Source organism: Trichinella spiralis (genome assembly GCF_000181795.1).
Source record: "Trichinella spiralis strain ISS 195 chromosome Unknown Scfld985, whole genome shotgun sequence".
In the NCBI taxonomy this organism is placed as follows: domain Eukaryota; kingdom Metazoa; phylum Nematoda; class Enoplea; order Trichinellida; family Trichinellidae; genus Trichinella; species Trichinella spiralis.
Genome location: NW_003527924.1, coordinates 309 through 1,569, shown reverse-complemented (window position 1 = coordinate 1,569; position 1,261 = coordinate 309). Strand labels below are relative to the sequence as shown.

The following is a 1,261-nucleotide window of genomic DNA, read 5'->3' as shown; positions in this document are numbered from 1 at the left end:
TGGACACAAGGTTTACACAAGTGTAGTGCTCTTAGTAGCGTTTCAGCTCAAGATCGGAGACCTAGAGCAGTCATGGACATACAGTGTCTCTCCCATAATTTTGATTTCAACATAATCATTCAATATTTAGCTTACAGTAGGAGTAGACTCATTAGCGATGGATGTGGTAGTAGTCAACCATGTACATACGTCTTATTAAATAGGTAGAGTGTAAAAAATCTGTTCCATATCAGCTAAACAACAATAATGAATACATATAGTTCACGATCAGAGCTTCTCCATTTGTGGGTCAGGTTGTTCTACTAATTCGTGAGCACAAATTGGGATCAGAGCGTGCAATATTCATGTCAGTGAATAGGAACATTCACAATCTCTTTAGTAGATTCTAATCTAATATACCATATTCAAAATAGTTATTGATTCTCATACAGTTCATCTGTAATGCTTATATATAAAGAAACAAAACCACCATACCGTGAGACAAATTCAAATGGAAACCAAAACAACAGAAGGTGAGTGTAATAAATTGTTGATGATGATACTGTCGTAGATCCCTGTGGGTGTAAAAGCAAGCAAACACTGCAATGTTGCGGTGAACAGCGCATTTTTTTATCTGGTAAGGTAACAGGTAGTCAGTCAGTTTCGTTTATCAAATTCTATAATTGGCATAACAAAACATGCCAATGCAGATATAAGGAAATAGCAATCCACTCGCTTTCTTTCAGTACGGTCGTTCTCAACCGAACAGTTAACAAGAAAGAAAACGTAAAATTGATTAATAAATAACGACAGTACATATGACAGTGAAAGTGACAAAAGAATGCTAAGAGAGGATGAAATGTAGTGAATGAATGAATGAATGAATATATAAATAAATATGTATGTATATGTGTATAGATGATAATATATATACTTTTGCTTATTTGAGAAGAGAAGAAAAAGCAAAAGATACAATGATGACGATAACAAAAATAAAATAAAAAAGCAGCTATTACCGGCTGCGGATGATATATATAAAAAGTATACCATGGGACAGTAATTAAACAAACAAATAAACAAATAAATGAATAAATATACTTATATGTGTATATGTATATTCATATAAATAAGAGAAGAGGAGAGAGAGAGAGAACAGATGATTACTTTCTTTTCCATGAATTTTTTTCAAGGGACAAAAAGTGACCCGAAGTGACGAGCGCAACCGTATATAACACGCACAAAATGGACAAAAATTATCGCATACAACAACAGTTGCAACAGT

At 33.5% G+C, this 1,261-nt stretch overlaps 1 protein-coding gene across 1 annotated transcript; it reads left to right on the top strand.

The window, feature by feature from the left end:
• Positions 1–130: 130 nt before the first annotated feature.
• Tsp_14893 (conserved hypothetical protein) lies at positions 131–1,039 on the top strand (the record flags this gene model as incomplete). The annotated part of the gene is made up of 5 exons (XM_003370297.1): positions 131–181; positions 261–350; positions 458–512; positions 551–765; positions 929–1,039. Coding segments are annotated over 5 exons (522 nt in total), but the record flags the coding sequence as incomplete, so codon positions are not given.
• Between the last annotated feature and the right edge of the window lie 222 nt (positions 1,040–1,261).